The 14,579-nt window shown below is 39.4% G+C and overlaps 2 protein-coding genes across 2 annotated transcripts; one reads left to right on the forward strand and one right to left on the reverse strand.

Moving 5' to 3' along the window:
- Window positions 1-1,560: 1,560 nt before the first annotated feature.
- cbln11 (cerebellin 11) lies at window positions 1,561-6,227 on the forward strand. Its single transcript, XM_036583321.1, has 3 exons — window positions 1,561-1,861; window positions 2,616-2,750; window positions 3,600-6,227. The coding sequence occupies exons 1-3, from the start codon at window positions 1,654-1,656 to the stop codon at window positions 3,881-3,883; spliced, it is 627 nt and encodes a 208-aa protein (XP_036439214.1). The 5' UTR covers window positions 1,561-1,653; the 3' UTR covers window positions 3,884-6,227.
- Window positions 6,228-7,271: 1,044 nt separating this feature from the next.
- On the reverse strand, window positions 7,272-12,923 carry LOC118816745 (kelch-like protein 33). Its single transcript, XM_036583311.1, has 4 exons — window positions 11,613-12,923; window positions 9,235-10,174; window positions 8,971-9,141; window positions 7,272-8,093 (listed from the first exon to the last, which is right to left on the reverse strand). Exons 1-4 carry the CDS (start codon window positions 12,709-12,711, stop codon window positions 7,571-7,573), a joined length of 2,733 nt encoding a protein of 910 aa, XP_036439204.1. The 5' UTR covers window positions 12,712-12,923; the 3' UTR covers window positions 7,272-7,570.
- Between the last annotated feature and the right edge of the window lie 1,656 nt (window positions 12,924-14,579).

The following is a 14,579-nucleotide window of genomic DNA, read 5'->3' on the forward strand; positions in this document are numbered from 1 at the left end:
CAAAAAAGGTAATTTACTTATATAAAAATCTAAATAAAATAGTTTGGCATGATTTTATGTTTGAAAAAGTTTAAAATAAAGACCATGTGGCAAAATTGGGCAACATTAAAAGTACTCAACTCATTGAAATACTTTTGTCTGCAAGCTCTTAATTCCTTAAATGTCCGGGGGCACAACCTGAAAACGCTTTTATTTTAAGATGCTTTTACAAAAGAGTAACCAGTGTGTTGCATCATAAAGAAAACCCCAAATGATTTTCATGGTACAGTGCCAAGGTCAGCAGCCCTTTCACAGATTTAGTAAAAAATGTGATGTTTAAGTTGTGGTTAGAATGGTTCAGTTTACCATGTCAGGTGGTCTGACCTCAGGAGAACCATTAAAATGTGTAATTATTATAGTAATGTTTATTTATTTGAAAACATGTTTGTATAAATTCAAGTTCCAAGGTTTCTACAGTTGTCTTAAGTAGATATTTGAAATTAGTCTGAAAAGTCAGGTGGCACAACAGTAAGTTAGATGGTGCAGACCAGCACAGGTTAATAACTGAAGTAGGCATAAAAAATGTGAAAAACTGTTCAAAAAGCTACACGTGGAAGACCTGGTAGACACCAAAACTGCCCCCATCAGATAAACAGCACTTAAAGCTTTCATCTTTGAGAGAGAGGAGAAAATCAAGCTGCTTCAGATCTGAAAACATCCACAGGTGTTTCTGTCCATCCTTCCACTGTGAGAAGACGACTCAGCGCTGTGGGTCTGAAAGGATGTGTAGCTGTTCAAGAAGAACCTCACTGAGAAAAGGAGACAGACACATCAAACAAAGAAGCTGAACAATGGACTGACCACCCCAGAGTCCAGACCTTAACATTTCTGAATGTGTTTGGGATTATTTGGATTTTAATGCTTCTTGTGGAGTCCCACAAGTTTCAGTTTTAGGGCCTTTGTTTTTCTGTCTGTGTATGTTTGCTCTAGATGGTGTCATTAGGAGACTAATCAAAATCAAGCTATGCTTTGAAAATCAAGACTGGCTTTATTACTATAATTGTATCATAAAAATCTTTAAATACTGATCTTTGGAAGTAAAATTCAGAAAAAAAGCTTCTTTCCAAACTGCAAGTAGGAAACCTGGGTGTGATCTTAGACTCTGACCTCTGCTTTAACCCACATTTAAACACTAAAATAGGGTTTTTATCTTTTGAGAAATATCGCTCTCTCAGAGGGATGCAGAGAAATTTGTTAATATTGGCTCTTTTTACTGGGTTTACTTAAGAAAACAATATATCCTCTACAATTCTTCACGCCTGTTTTGAAAGAGCTGCACTGGCTGACTATCTTTTAGGATAGATTGTAAAATTCTGACACTAGAATTTTTAAAGCTTAAAACAAACACCTTCAAATCATTTCAAGATACAGGAACATTTCCAGTCAGAAAATATCTGGGTTATCGTCCTAACTTGTGAAATCCTGGAAAGTTTTTATCTCTTCAGTTTGAACTGACACAGTTGCTGAACTCTAAACAAAAAGGCTAGCAATCATTAACCAACAGTACATACTACAAATACTGAGATGCACAAACACCAACGTCAGACTTCATTCAGACTTTACGACCACTGACTTGTAGTTGCTGTGAGGGAAGCGACGACTATAACAGCAATAATGCAGCTGATTCAGATCTTTCTGTTCACGCTGCTGTGTGTTTGTGAAGGTGAGGAGGTGGATTTCATGAAGCCAGCACTGAATATCCACACTGAGTTTCTGAAGCTCCAGGCTGTGGTGGAGGGACTGACCGAACAGCTCAATGCTGTGAAGAGTGAACTGACCGAGCAAAAGAGTTTGGTGTATAATCTGAAGCAGCAGATCGAAGGTAAGTGCTGAAGGTCCTCTCCAAGAACCAGTTTTGTTCCCTGAAGAACTGTTTGCAAATGAGATGTAATTATGTAAAGGCTCTTTACTAGTTTAAAGGTTCTTTCTAGAACCTTTACAAGAGTCCACTTTTTGTCTTGGCAGGCCAAAGTGCAAGGTTTATCTGCTAAGTGCATATACAAATAAATTGGTAGGTAGGTTTCAAAATATATTTTTCAAACATTACACTATTTTTTTTTTGTTTCTAAAATCAAAAGTAAAGTTTTAGAAGAAAAAAAAAAGGTAGATTATACCTAGTATAAAAGTATGTTTCTTCTCTAATTGGGCCAATTCAAACACTTATGGACAAAGTTTGGCCTGCAGTCCACACATTAGGCAGCCCTGCTCTAAATTGTGGGGATGTTCTTCACGCTTGGTTCTCTAAAGCAGAAAATCTTAGACTAAGGCCTCTTTTGTAGACAATGCCACTGCAGGATTTACCTGACGGTTACTTAATAGGCTTAATTTGAATGGCCGTCCACTTGTTTGGAAAAAACAACGATACTAAAGATGCATGCCTTGATTTTTCTGAAAACAACTACATGTTTAGCCATGATTTCACCATTTCAGACCATACATGGCTTGACAGTGGTGAAGTTAAAATTTGCATTCTTTAAGCTTTTATTTTCTGGCAGAAGTCAGGATTTGTATCTGTGTGAGAGATCACATTAAACTAAGGATGCTTCCTAATACTTTGCTGCTGCTTCTACTTCCAGAGAGTCCTAAAGTGGCCTTCACAGCTTCCATGACCTCCACAGTGAACTCACACCGGGGGCCATTCTCCTCCGAGACGAAACTGATATTTGATAAAGTTCTCACCAACGTTGGAGGCGCATACGATGGAACAACAGGTTTCTACACAATACTTAAGCATTACGGTGTAACCTAATGCATATTCTTTGCCTTAGTTTTGAATAGTTCTTGCATCAGGTGTTAGGTTAGCACAAGGTTTGAAGAGTCAGAGAATTGATTACACTCCACAATAGTCATCAGTGGCCTAATGATTATTAGGCTTAACAAGCTAATTAGGTTCCGAGACTTTAAAAGAGACTTTACAAGACTTTAAACCTTTTTAAAGAGTGGCTACATTTTTTACTGTTTTATTTTTAAATTTAAACAAACATCAAGTAATTGTGAATTACAGCTGGAAGGAAAATGTCCATCTATCTATCCATCTATCTATCTATCTATCTATCTATCTATCTGTCTATCTATCTATTTATGTATCTATCTGTTTATCTATCTATCTATCTATCTATCTATCTATTTATGTATCTATCTGTTTATCTGTCTGTCTATCTGTCTATCTATCTATCTATCTATCTATCTATCTATCTATCTATCTATCTATCTATCTGTCTGTCTGTCTGTCTTTCTGTCTGTTTATCTATCTATCTGTCTGTCTGTCTGTCTGTCTTTCTCTCTGTTTATCTATCTATATCTATCTATCTATGTATCTGTTTATCTATCTATCTATCTATCTATCTATCTATCTATCTATTTATGTATCTATCTGTTTATCTGTCTATCTATCTATCTATCTGTCTGTCTGTCTGTCTGTCTTTCTGTCTGTTTATCTATCTATCTATCTGTCTGTCTGTCTGTCTGTCTTTCTGTCTGTTTATCTATCTATCTATCTATCTATCTATCTATCTATCTATCTATCTACCTTCTGATTCAGTCTACCTGTCCTGTTCCAGGTGTCTTCACAGCCCCTGTTAAAGGAGTGTACTACTTCAGGTACTCCGGAAATGCTTTCGCCTCCCACGACATGGGTCTGAGCATCTTTAAAGGCGGCTCACGATTCGTATCGTCATATGAGTACAATTCAGGGGAGAAAAACGATAATGCGTCGAACGGAGCGGTCATGCAACTGGACACTGGAGAACAGGTGCACATGCGGCTCTGGATTCGCTCCTGGGTCTTTGTGGATTACCGTTACAACTACTCCACCTTCACTGGGTATCTGCTTTATCCCATTTAATGACAGTGTGAACAGCCTCTTTCTGGCTGTAGCCCAAATCTTACACTTTTCTTGAGGTCTGTTTATGGATTTCATGTGGTTATATGTAGTTCATGTTTACCTGACCATCTTCCAAACTCTCTTCGTCCCTTAGAATTAAACAGCCTGTTTTTGTTACTGTGCCTTTAAGACTTATATATGTAAAAAGTTCACTTTTCCATGATGTGGGCTGTTTTTTATGTGGTGTATCTCTAAAAATGGCTCAAATAGCTACCAACAATAATACTGTATAGCAGCTATGGGTATAATAGACCTCTTTTTGGGTTAATGCATCACCTCTCAAGATCACAAGATGATTATATCGGTCCTGCATAAATCTAGGAATTGATATCATAAAGCTAAACATGAGTTTTGTTCCAAGAGCACTTTGCAGAGAACGTCTTTTCATTGTTTCCCCTATAGACTGTAATTTGCATTATAAGGCCTTAATTTAAGCAGAGCTTAATGAATGTTAACCATCAATGTATGTATAAACAGGATGTGTCAAATGTTTGGGCACAAACCCTTTTCATGCATTGTTCAGAGTTCAAAAATTTCAAGTGTTTTGCTCACTATGCTTTTAACAGTAGGCCTTTGTTTAGACTCAACCTATTTAATAACACTATTATACTTTAATGAACATGAATGTTACCAAATATACCCAAAGTATTAGCAATTAGCTGTTTTCTGTTAATAAACTCTCTGTGAGTATTTGTTTGTGCTTAGTAACTGTGAGAATATTCATAAAATTGAGGAAAAAAACAGTTCACTCTGTTATACATATGTAATTACATAGGAGAAAATATGCTGTTGCAACTATTAAGATTACATGAGTGAAAACTGAAGTTGATACACATGTATTTATATATTGTAATCCATCCATAACAGTAAATAGTAGTTCCATTGTTGTTAAATGTATTAATTAATGTGTAATGACACTGTTATTAGAGAAGCTCAATGTAAAGTGGGGCCCTAAGGTGCACTTCATTGCATTTATAAGTCTAGGGTTAGGATTTCTTGTTCAGTCGATGCCAACTCACAGGGCTTAGCAGGTCCTTTCATAGTTTTCCATGAACAAAATTCAAGCAAAAACTACAGTTTACACATTAGTGCAAAATTTCAATGCTGATTTTTCAGTTGTGGGTTTTTGAAGTTTTTCCCCCTCAGGTGGAAAAATCAAGCTTATCTTTTTAAGAATTATAGATCTGAGCTGGAATATTAACAGGGTATAAATAGGACAGCAGGGGGCAGTTTTATGGAGTTAATTGGCCACGTGTTCAGGAGGCCTGTCACTCCAAATCAGCTGACTAATAGAGAGTGCAAGATAACGTCCACTTCTAAGACCCACCCCTTTTTAAAAAGAGCCCAAAGTCAGAAGCAAAAGAAAGAGTCCAGAAGCAAAAAAAAATATACCAGCAAAATCAGCAAACAGATTTTTTGAAGCAAAAAATGGCAAAATTAGTGATAAATTAATATCAGAAAATGAGTAGTAATCTTTTTGAAGAATTAAGTTGATTTAACTCATTATTTGTATTTGCGACATATTTTGGACATTTTGATACTCAGTATTTTTCTTATGGATTTTATTTTATGTTGCTGTTTGTTTTTATCTGTCATCATTTGCTTCATGTTTTGTTTGCAGTATTTGTTTTTAAGTTCAATAAAACTGAAAATATCACACCGACGTGCTTAACTAGCATAAAGTGAAGTTTGCAAAATGACTTGTGGTCGTTTATAGATATTTACAGAAACTGAATGGTTTCACAAAGATGCTGCAGATAGATTATATATCATTTATACATAATATGTAAAATATAACCAAGAAAATCACTGCTATTGGTCAATGTTCACCAAATCATTTGGAGGCTTGAAGTTTTTAGCATTATTTTTATTGAGGTTTACAAAACACATATCTTTTTCTTCTTCTTTTTCTTCTTCTTCTTCCTCTTCTTATTGTTATTATTATTATTATTATTATTATTATTATCAGTTTGTAAACACTCACATAAAATATTCACTAATAGTGGAGATTAGTGAATATTTTATGTGAGTGTTTACAAACTGATAATAATAATAATAATAATAAGAAGAAGAATTACCTGAATTGATGATTTATTCACGCTTTATTAATTATAAAGTAAGAGAAAATGCATGTATTAGCACATGTAGGCAAACTTTATAAACGAATAATGATTAAAATACAGGTCAGGCAATGATTTGTTAAATATTACATAGAAGCTCATTTCTTTATTGTGAGGTAACAGCTTTTATGTCTTTTATAAACTTATGTGAATCCATTAATTAATAATAAATGACTAATACCTGGCTTGTTCATGATTTATTACTTAGTAATAATTAACAGATGTCTTATAAACTATCATTATTATTATTAAGTGTTGCCAACCAAGCTAGTTTTATCACATTTTCCCAAGCAATCTACCATAAAAATACATTTTGCTAATAAAAACACAGTGAGATTATTACATAGGTGATAACAAGAATACCACTTCTAGAATAAAACTTTCAAGGCCTTTTCTTGCAGATGGAATTCAAATTTAATTCTGATTTAAAGCTCAAAAGTACCTTGATTTCTGATAAAACACATGTATCTGGGGGAGCGGGGTTGGTTGGCACAGTTTTCATTCTCTGCCACGTATCTCAGACATATCATACATTAGCACACATGTATCTGGGGGAGCGGGGTTGGTTGGCACAGTTTTCATTCTCTGCCACGTATCTCAGACATATCATACATTAGCACACATGTATCTGGGGGAGCGGGGTTGGTTGGCACAGTTTTCATTCTTTGCCACATATCTCAGACATATCATACATTAGCATAACCCAACAATTAAAAGCTGAACATTGTAGTTCAAAAAGACAGTCACAAAATATTTAGTTTAGGTTTAGTTCATGTTGTGTACATTAGTTGGCACATGGGGAAGATTGGCACAACATTAAAGCAAATACAAATAAACACTGTTTTTCATTGTTTTTCAGGGATTTTGAACATTGGTCCAAAGAGCAATCATTTTTATTTTACACTTTGGTGAAAGCTCCTCATCCTGACCTGAAAGTTAACAACGTGCCAACTAACCCTGCTCTTCCATACATATGAATACAAAAAAATGCAACATTTTAGCAGTGTGGGGCAGCATTTCCATGGAGTCATATGAAAAAGTTTAGGTGTCCCAATCAAATTTTTGGTGCTTTTTCAAAGTGAAAATAAACAGACACAACCCATACAGGGACCATACTTAAATTTAACACATTGGGGGGAAAATAAAGCATAAAATGTTGCCTGTGCAAAGGTTATGATACATTATGATACATACTTTATGTTCATTTTCATTTTATATTTTATGCTCATTCCAGAACCTTAAATTTATATGAATAGAAATTGTGCACATAAATTGGCCTATTTTCACTTAAAAAATCAACTAAATATGTAATTTGAGTTTTGAAATATGGTTGTGTTAATTTTGTATTTGCTGAGTTTAGCATAATGGCAAATAAAACATCTAACTTTACGTATTTGTTTTTTTTTCCCCAAAATGTGTTCAAATCAGCAAAATAACAGCAATTGTCCATTAAAATGTGCAAATGTTGGAACCTGACCGGGGTGGCAAAACTTTTGCACACGCCGCATCAGTCAGCCAGTCAGTTTCTCTATAGTTGCCTAAGGTGAGGAGGTATAGGCAAGACGCAAGCCGCAATGTAAGTGGTGGGGCCCGGCGTTCCACACATGTTTTCCCAGCACTGTGTTGCAGGGTCGTACCTGTGCACCCGCCTTGTGTCGCTGTAGTCTTCTTGGCAGTAGCCTCCGATGATATAGATCTTTCCCTCCAACACTGCAGATGCTGCACTGACGTGGGGGACGGACATGGGCATAATGGCGGCCCAGAAGTCAGTAACTGGGTCATAGAACTCACAGGCCAGCTGATCAACCACCTGTCCGCCAGCATCAGAGACTCCTCCGGCTACATATAAGCGGTCCTGAAAGGTTTCCATGCAGTGCTGGGCCCGGCTCTGGGACATGTCCGCCAGGTATGTGGTACCTTTGTCTGGGTGGTAGAGCAGCATGGATACCAGGCACTGATATCTACAGTCAAAGCCCCCTGAGATGAAGATCTTTCCATTCCATACACTGGCAGCATGGCCGCTTAGGGGTTGGTCCAGAGGGTGAACATAGCTAAAGAAGGAATCAGAACAGAATGTCTTAAAGGTCTTGCTAACATCATTCATTTATTCATTTACTTACTTTTCCTCTTCCTTATGCAAGTAGATTATCTTCTGTTTAATCTCCTTAGAAATATTGTATATAAAGTTATTAAAGAAAATGGTTATAAATGTGATGCAAGATGCAATTCTTGGCAGAGAGGTACTGTGGCATGCACCCACCCCCCCAGGCCCTGATGACACCCGCGAGAGCCTGCAGGAAGGCGGGGCCCGAACACAGAGCGGTGACGAAGCCCGGCAAGGACGGCGGAAAGAGGAACACAGCGAGTGAGTGGGGGAACGGCGCACAAGTTCCGAGTTCCGCGTTCTGCCTCCTTGTCACCACTCCACAGCTCGTCCACCCGGGCCGAACATGAGGCAAACTGAAGTGGCCTCACTGTGGGACCAGAAGCGGCACCCAGGAGGCGGGGCTCGGGACTCACATGCCGTCACACCTGACTCGCTGTGTTCCTCTTACCGCCATCCTCGCCAGGCTTCATCACTGCTCGCTGTTCAGGCCCCACCTGCCTGCAGGCTCTCACAGCTGTCATCGGGGCTCAGGGGACAGGTGCATGCCACAGGTATATACAGGGCATCGTACGGCAAAATAGTCCCCAAAAGAAAAGTTATTCTTGTAGGTTCACTTGTGGTTTTGGAATGTAAATAAAATGTCTTTATTTGTGTTGTAGTCATGGTGACCCCTGGTTCCTATCACCACCACTGTAAAGAAATCAGTCTGTACATTTAACCATTTCACACCAAATCACTCTGAATGACTCTGTCTGCGCATACATTTTATTCAGGAATTCTCCTTTAAGTGTAATTATTAACATAAATCTCTGTGTTCTTACCTCCAAGAGTCTATATTTGGGCAGTAAGCTTCTACACTCTCTATATTGGCCTCTGAATCTTTGTCTCCACCTATGGCGTATATTCTTTCATCCAAAACCACAAGAGCAAAGCTGTTTCTTCGCTCTTGCATATCAGCCAACCTTTGCCAGCTGTTCTGCATGGGATCATACCTGTAGTAAAGGGCATATGGCAGGAATGAACCAGAAAAACTGAGTAAAGATCTTTGAACTTCATGCAAATTGAGTAGAAACTTGCTGTACTACCTATAGGTGCATTTCATGGTGTCGGTCTTTCCATAATAGTGGCGTCCGCCAACTATGTAAAGATTTCCTCTTATCACTCCAACACTGTGACTGAATCTCGGTTTCTCAGGCAAGTCTCCCAGCAGCCTCCATTCGACCCTCTTCATTAGGCCAACGTGGTTACGGAAGGAGTTGCTGAACCAGATTTCCCTACAGGGTGTGCGTTTATCAAAGTCTTCTGTGATCCTTTCACCACCAACAAGGACCAGGGCTTCTTTTGGAAGGTAGGTCCTGAAGTCTGAGTGGACATTAAAGGTACTGGAACAGAACTCCTCTAGCAGGGAGTCGTAGAGGTCCTCAGTGCTGACTTTTGGCCATGAGGTTATGGCCTTCACTTCTTTGAATTCCTTGAAGGTCATAAGGGGAAAGTGGATAGTTGCCAGCAGCTCTCTGGCTTCTCTCACTCGTCTCCTGGGATTGGCCCCAATCCAAGATATGACTGCCTTGAGGACAGGCAGCTCTGATGCAACACAAAGAGAATTGCTGTGCAGGTATGTCTTCAGCTTCTCCGCTGGAAGGTCCTGGAACTTCAGCGTGGCCGCTACCTCCTCAAAATGTCTAAGGACAAAGTCTTCCGCCATGTCTTGCAAGTCACTCATCCCATAAGCCTCAGCAAAGGCTGCTACATCCAGACAACTGTGGGCATCCATTTCCTGCTGCATAAAACTGAGGCACAGCGAGAGAGCAGGCTGGAACTGGAACTGAAGGGCAGTGCAGGTCAACTCAAACACGATACCCCAGTCCAGAGCCAGAGTACCACTGTACGAGCACTCGAGCAGGATTCCCAGCTCTGGTGCTCCTACCAGTAGCAGGGCGACTGAGGTTTGCTGGCTTTCCTTCATACCGCTGCTGAACATGGCATGGAAGTAGTCACTGCTTGCAATCAGGAGGACCTTGTGTGCTGGGAATGATCAGAAAAGGAATACCCATTACTTTCAGGTTTACATTTCATGTTTTAGTTATTTAACAGAAATATTACACATAAGCCTGTGCCCAGCATAGCAACACAGACAACAGTCTCGTGTAGCTAGTAGCTAACGAAATGGCAAAGAGAAAGAGTTCCAGAGAGACCAACATCGATAATTTGGAGACTTTTGCATTTATAATCACTCCCGCTGGTTTCCTGATACATTTAATTTGCAATGAGAAACTGTCAAACACTAAAAAGTCATGAAGCTGAAGTCAGTTTCTCATTCACCAGCTTCTTGTTCGAATTGTCCTGTTCTACTTTAAATGGTGCAGCAGTTACATTCTGGCGCCATAGAGAGAATGAAAGTGCGCTTTCATTTAGATTATATTTTTTAGTCTATATTAGGACATCAGCACACACTGAGACATATTTACAGCCAAGATGGTAAAATGGACATAAAATGTTGTGGCTTCCAAGGTGGTTTGATTTTTGCTGAAAGGACAGAATGGCTCTTCTTAACATTTAGGTTGCGACCCCTGAGCTAAATTCCCTAGACCAGCAGTCTAGCTGTCAGGATTTGTTGAGCAGCCCAGGAATTTACAATTGCATGATGTATGCTGGGTATTATACTGAGAGAATGAAGGAAAATACAAAAATGATGAAAAACTGTGAGTTCTGGCAAACTGATGAGGCTGAGGGATGCCATGCTGCACTACAGAATACTGCATAACATACAACAACAACAAACTACTTAAAAAATAAGGTTCCTCAAGGGTTCTTTAGTAAGAAAATGGTACTATATAGAACCATGAACACTCAATGATTCAAGGGTACCTTTAGCACCAAAAAGGGTTCTGTTATTGTTATGAGCTTGTAACAATAGCAGAGCTCTTTTCGGTGCTATACAGAACCCTTTTTACAAGTTTCTATATAGATCCATCTACAGCACATTCTCCATCGATCTGAACCTTTTCAAGATTCAAAGAACCCTTGGATCATGCAAAGGGTTCTTTGAGTGCGCATGGTTCTATATAGCACCGTCTTCTTTGCTAAAGAACCCTTGAAGTGTGTAGATTAAAAACATAATCTAGATGCTTAGAAACACTAGATGATTAGAAATGTCAGGTTTCATTTAAGCACTTTGGATGATGGTGGGCCAGTTTGGGTCAGTTTTTGACAGAATTTTCCTGAGCTTGGGTCAGTTTCAGACCAAAAACTTTGTATTATGGATCAATTCAAGCTTGGACGGAACAATTTTGGGCTGTATTTGTGTTCAGACCAAAATTTCAAGCGTGATTTAACCTTTTATTTCGACTGCTGTTCAGTACTAATTGTGCCAAGAAAAGGGTTTCGGAATTTTTCCACGGGACCTTCATGAAACATTGTGATAAACAGGCTGTATTAACTGTGTGATTTGTTCGTATCTTACCACGAAATATTCTTCCTTCTGCCTCCAGCTCCACATCACATCCCACTCTCTCTTCCCACAGCTGCCTAATGGACTCCAGACTGAGCTTTAACTCCTCTTCAACAGATACGTTTTCCACCATCTCTTTGCCATCATCTTTCTTTCTCCCCCTCTTCTCCTCTTTATTGCAGAGCTCCAGAACCCTGGAGACTCCAAGACAGAGAGCGGCCATCTGAATCTGAGCTAAAGATTCTCTGTCCAGACCAGTGATGGCTCCAGTGTAGGCAAATTCCAGCACTGCAGACAGTCCCAAACCAGACACCTCTGGACCCAAACGTAGAAACATCTTCTCTTCATTCCTTTCTTGGAGCATCTTCTGGATGACGGTGCTCACTGCTGCCAGGACCAGAGAGTGAGCCTGGAAGCTAAACCCACTTTCAGTGCTTATGAGGAGATCAGTGAAGAAAGAGGACTGTTTCATTTCTTCCAAAGCTTGGAAGACCTTCTTTGAGTAGGCACGCTGGCAGTATAGCTTTTCTGGATATTCTTCATATTCCTCACTGGTTTCATCATTTGTGTCATCATCATCATGATCATCATATTCCTCATCCTCTGAGCTCTTCTCTGAAACGTCCATTTCCAACCCTTGTTTGGAAGTGGTTTCTGTTCTCTGGTCATTTTCATCTATAGAAGAATTGAAAGTACCCAACCTGTGGATCTCATCACTTCCAGCTGCGGTGTCATCAGCATCTTCTCTGGTCGACAAAAGAACAAAATTGTTGCCATTATGGTCACCACTTCCACCACCATCATCATCATGATCATCAGAACAAGTATTGTTGCTGTTATCATCATCACTCAAGACAGAAGACGTAGCAACACTGTCATCATCACCACCCTCATCATCAAGTGCCACATTATGATGATCACTCTTTCCATTTTCCTTGCCTCTTGGATGCTCCTCTACCTCCTCATCCTCTCCTGTGGAGCTCGCTGTGTTATTCAGGTCCATCCAGCTACTTCCATTTCTTCCTTCTCTTCTCCTTCTCTCATTGTCCCCTCTCTCCATTTCCCAGGATGCTGCCAAGCCCCTTGAAGGACGAAGGTTAGCCACAGCCATGAGTAGCCTTCACCTCTTTGTCTTCTCAGGATATTATATATCCACCTTCTAACTTTTCAATGTTTTAGAGTGAAAAAGAAATTTGACTGACTTTCAAAGCAGCTACTTAAAGTCAGCTGAGCTTTCTGTCACTGTTCTGAGTGTGTAGTGCTTCTCGTCTCCCTCCCTTTCTTATGCTGTTGGCATCTGGCTCATTTGAACCCCCCCCCACGCCCGCCTGCCACCACCACCACCACCACCTTACTCCTCCCAAGCAGACTAATTTGACCTATATATATATCCCTTACATTCAGAAACACAGCACAGTCTTTTACACATATATACCTATACACATGTGTGTGTATACATACCTATATGCATGCCTGCATGCATCTCTGGGGCATTTCTATTGGTCTATTTATTTTATTATAGGTTTATTTATTTTCACACTATATAAAGGACAGCAAAATTATGTAAAAAAATTAAAATGGGCAAAAATGGGGTGTTTTCCTTACAGATTTCCTTAAAGATTCATCCGATTTCAAAGCACCATATTTTTACAACCGTAAGGCATTTAGGAACCAATCACATTCCAATTTTAAGAGGGGGTCATAGAGTTTCTGACTGTCACCGGAAGATGGCTCCCTTAAGTCTGCGAGACTGAAGCAGACCCTGGAGACCCCTGAGAAGAAAGCTCTCTGCGTTCTCCACTTCAATAAGAGTGAATCCATCATAACTGTGCAACGTGATTTTCATCGGCAGTGAAGTTCCAACAGTTCAGAGCGTTCGTTGTTGGTTCCACAACACTGGACGATTTCCGAAATTGCACTGAAAGAGCTGTAAGTGCAGCCACACCCAACATGCTCAATCCAGTATGGATAAATTTGACTATGGCGTTGATGTCCATACAGCTGGTGGAGGTTCATACTGAGCACTTGTACAATTACACAATAAATGTTATACTCAACTAAACCATTTACAGTTTACTGCATTGTTCTATAATGATTTATAAGTGAAATAAATCATTTCAAAATCAGATGGGTCTTTTTGATCACCCTGTATATAGCCAGCTTTTGAAGCTGCATCTAAAGCTACAGTTTAATGTTAGTTGTCATGTTATGCAGTATTCTGCAGCACATCACTGTATCCCTCAGCCTTATAAGTTTGACAGAATTCACAGTTTTATAGTTTTCATGTTGTTCTTCATCAATGGTTCTTCACTACAATATTCAGCCTCCATGTGGTGTCAACAAATCCTGACTGCTATCCTAGCTGTAGTTGGCTAAAGCTATAGGCTCATAAATACAACCAATCTAACGTCGGTGTAATTCTTACCTCAGTCATTGAACAAAATCATAAAAAAACAGCAATTCTGTCTTTATTCAGCACAAAATGGACACCAGAGACAAGTTGCTGACCTTTTAAGCAAGCTAAAAGACGCTAACCTGAGGTAAAATACCCCAATAACTTGCTAACTTTCCACTTGTTGGCCTCATCTGACCAGTCATTTCTGTCATTTGAGCAATCCATTCACGTGTATGATGATTTGAAGGAAGTTACTACAGTTATTTTGCTGCAATAAGATGTTCAGCTTGCTAGCAGTGACGTTAGCCATCTGCGTTCCTACTACATTCGCCATCTACCTTAAAAAAAAAGTCTGAAAACAGCCCACCCCCCCAGAAGTTCCTTCCGCCTTCAAGATACATCATCAGAAGGGGGTTGTCCTAGTCTTTAAACCAGAAAAACTCAAGATACTGTAGCACCACCAAAGTATGTGATGAGCATGTTTACAACGGATGTAGTGATAGTTCAGGTTTTCATGGTGCTTGTTTAAGGCGTTTAAAGACCTTTATATGTTGATCGGCACACAGAATAATATCTTTACCCAT

The sequence above is a fragment of the Colossoma macropomum genome, unplaced genomic scaffold, assembly GCF_904425465.1.
Source record: "Colossoma macropomum unplaced genomic scaffold, Colossoma_macropomum, whole genome shotgun sequence".
Taxonomy (NCBI): domain Eukaryota; kingdom Metazoa; phylum Chordata; class Actinopteri; order Characiformes; family Serrasalmidae; genus Colossoma; species Colossoma macropomum.